At 41.3% G+C, this 2638-nt stretch overlaps 1 protein-coding gene across 1 annotated transcript; it reads right to left on the reverse strand.

Annotated features, from left to right (window-relative positions):
• Window positions 1-937: 937 nt before the first annotated feature.
• On the reverse strand, window positions 938-2251 carry LOC133102360 (large ribosomal subunit protein uL4-like). Its single transcript, XM_061207339.1, is given in 1 exon segment — window positions 938-2251. A coding segment is annotated over 1 exon segment (1278 nt). The 5' UTR covers window positions 2216-2251.
• Between the last annotated feature and the right edge of the window lie 387 nt (window positions 2252-2638).

The following is a 2638-nucleotide window of genomic DNA, read 5'->3' on the forward strand; positions in this document are numbered from 1 at the left end:
TGGAGGAACGGCTTGCTCTGGACTTACAGAAGGACTACTTGATCCTCCTCCCAGAGGCCTCATGACCTGGAGCTGGCTGGCCACCCTCTCTGGACCTGCTGCCTTCAGCTCAGAGCCTCCCGCAACCCTCCTAATCTTTACATTACGGTTAGTGTATTTGTGTCTCATTTAAGAAACCCTTCTCTACCTCAAGGTTGTGACGATACATTAATCATTGAATAACTTTATAATTTGTCTCATATTAGATCTCATATCCACCTGGGGTTGACTTTTATGTATGGTGTGAATTGAGTCCAATTTCATTTTTTTCCCACACGGTACACAACAGTCTGAGCTTCACTTATTGGAAAGATTGTCTTTTCTCTCACTTCCCTGCAGTACACCTATGTCATTTATCAAGTATCTTTTTTTATGGGGGCCATTTCATTTTTTTTTTTTTTGCTGATGGAATATAGAAATATTATTACTTCTTTATATTGATTTTGTATCCAGCAACCTCCCTTAAATATTTTAAACTACATTAATAGATTTAATATGTTCAAATTACTTCTAAGCATTTTGAATGCCTGACCAAGCAAACACGTGCTCCGTGTAAGAAAAACCTTCCAAAGCATTTCAAAGGCTCTTGAAAATCTAATTTAACTTATAAATTTGGTAAATCCATTTCTCTTAAATATTAGAATACCACTTACAAACTTGCTCACATTCTTACTTCTTTTAATTTGAAATTATAAATCAATTACATGTTTTAAATAAATAGAATCATATTTATCTATCAGATAGTCTAAAAGGCAAAAGTCTCTTAAGTATTACAAATACTTTATTTTTTTATTATTATTATTTTTTTTCATGTTTCTCACTGCCTCTTTGATCAGGTCTTTATTCAAAATTAGCTGTCCAAAATGATTTGACCTTTACTGAATAAACGAATTTAAGTTTATGCAGCAGCCTTCTTTTCCTCTGTGGTGGGTTTCTTTTCTGTGGGCTTCTTTTCAGCTGCTGGTTTCTTGGTCACTGCAGCCTTTTTTTCCACCAAAGCCTTCTTTGGCTTCTTCAGCTTCTTAATGCAAACAGCCTCCTTTCCTTTCTTTCCCACTGCAGGCTTCTTGCCTGGAATCCCCTTCTCATCTGATTTGGCTTCTAGCGCTGCTGCTGCCCTATCCATCCGGATTTTGTGGTTCTTGGCCTGGCAGAGAACGGTGTTCTGGCGCATGGTCTTTGCATATGGGTTTAGCTTCAACATGATTCTCAGGTTTTTCAGTGGATTCTTCTTCAGGACTCTGCGATGAATCTTCTTGTGTGGTGCTCGGAGGGCTCTTTGGATCTCTGGGCTTTTCAAGATTCTGCTAAGGTCTGTATTGAGCATCTTGTGCATGGGGAGGTTGTAGTTACTCTTGAGGGGAGCAGCTTTACGCCAAGTGCCATACAGCTCCTCTAACTTGAGGAAAGCACTTTCAGTCCAAATGCAGAAACATCCCACATGCTCACCAGGAGCAAGTTTCAAAATGTTCAGTTTGCTTATATTAAGCAGAGTAATTCCAGGGATGTTTCTGAAGGCCTTGATGATACCGTTGTCCTCATTATAGATGATGCAGTGTCCCCTGCGCTGGATACGGTGATGGTTTCTCATTTTGCCTTTGCCAGCTCTCATTCACTGCGAGGCGTAGACCTTTTTGATATCATTCCAGGCCTTAAGTTTCTTCAGAAGCAAAACAGCCTCCTTGGTCTTCCTGTAGCCTTCAACTTTATCTTCAACCACCAAAGGAAGTTCAGGAACTTCCTCTATATGATGACCTTTAGACATGACCAGCGCTGGTAAAGCCGAGGCAGCCAGCGCAGCGCAGATGGCATATTGCTTCTGTGTAGTATTCACTCTGCGGTGCCAACATCGCCAGGTCTTGGTTGGCGCAAACATGCGGGCCCCAAGACACATATTTCCAAAAGCATCCTGGCCAGAACGGTGAGTGCCGCCACCTCGAACCCTGGGAATTCTAGCCACAGCTCTGCCAGTTCCCCAAGACTCAGCACTGGTTTGATGACCTGCTAATTCACTGACAGCGTAGGGCTGTCTGTTGTTTTTGCACAAGTTGGTGTGCACAAAGTTCACAATATCTGGTCGAATGGGAGCCTTGAACACAGCAGGCAAAGTGACATTTTTGCCAGATGACTCCCCCTTTTCAGAGTACACTGATACCAGTGGACGAGCACACGCCATGGTGGGGAGAGGAGAAGGCCATGCTCCCCTCAACCTGGCGGCTACCACAGGAAAAGCTACAAATACTTTAAATAACATATATAAACAGATTATTCCTAAACCTAACATGAAAGTATTAATACTAATGGTATGATTTAATTTATCTCCTTTGCATTTAATTATAAATCTTCCTCTGGTTAAAAAGTCATTCATCTACTAAATGAAGCAGCAGTTTTAACATTGAAGATGATCAGAGAGGTTCTATTTCAGGAGAACTGAGGTTACCACCTGGAGCAAGTCATTGTTACTAATTATGCAATTTATAACCAGAAGATTACTTACCAGTAAGAAATTTGAGACTGGGAAGAGGACCTGGGGGAAATTTAGGTTCAGGATAATCTTTTCTGAACTACAGGTGGACGCGTGAGTCCTAAAAACCATCTC

This window comes from Eubalaena glacialis, chromosome 12, assembly GCF_028564815.1.
Source record: "Eubalaena glacialis isolate mEubGla1 chromosome 12, mEubGla1.1.hap2.+ XY, whole genome shotgun sequence".
Classification (NCBI taxonomy): domain Eukaryota; kingdom Metazoa; phylum Chordata; class Mammalia; order Artiodactyla; family Balaenidae; genus Eubalaena; species Eubalaena glacialis.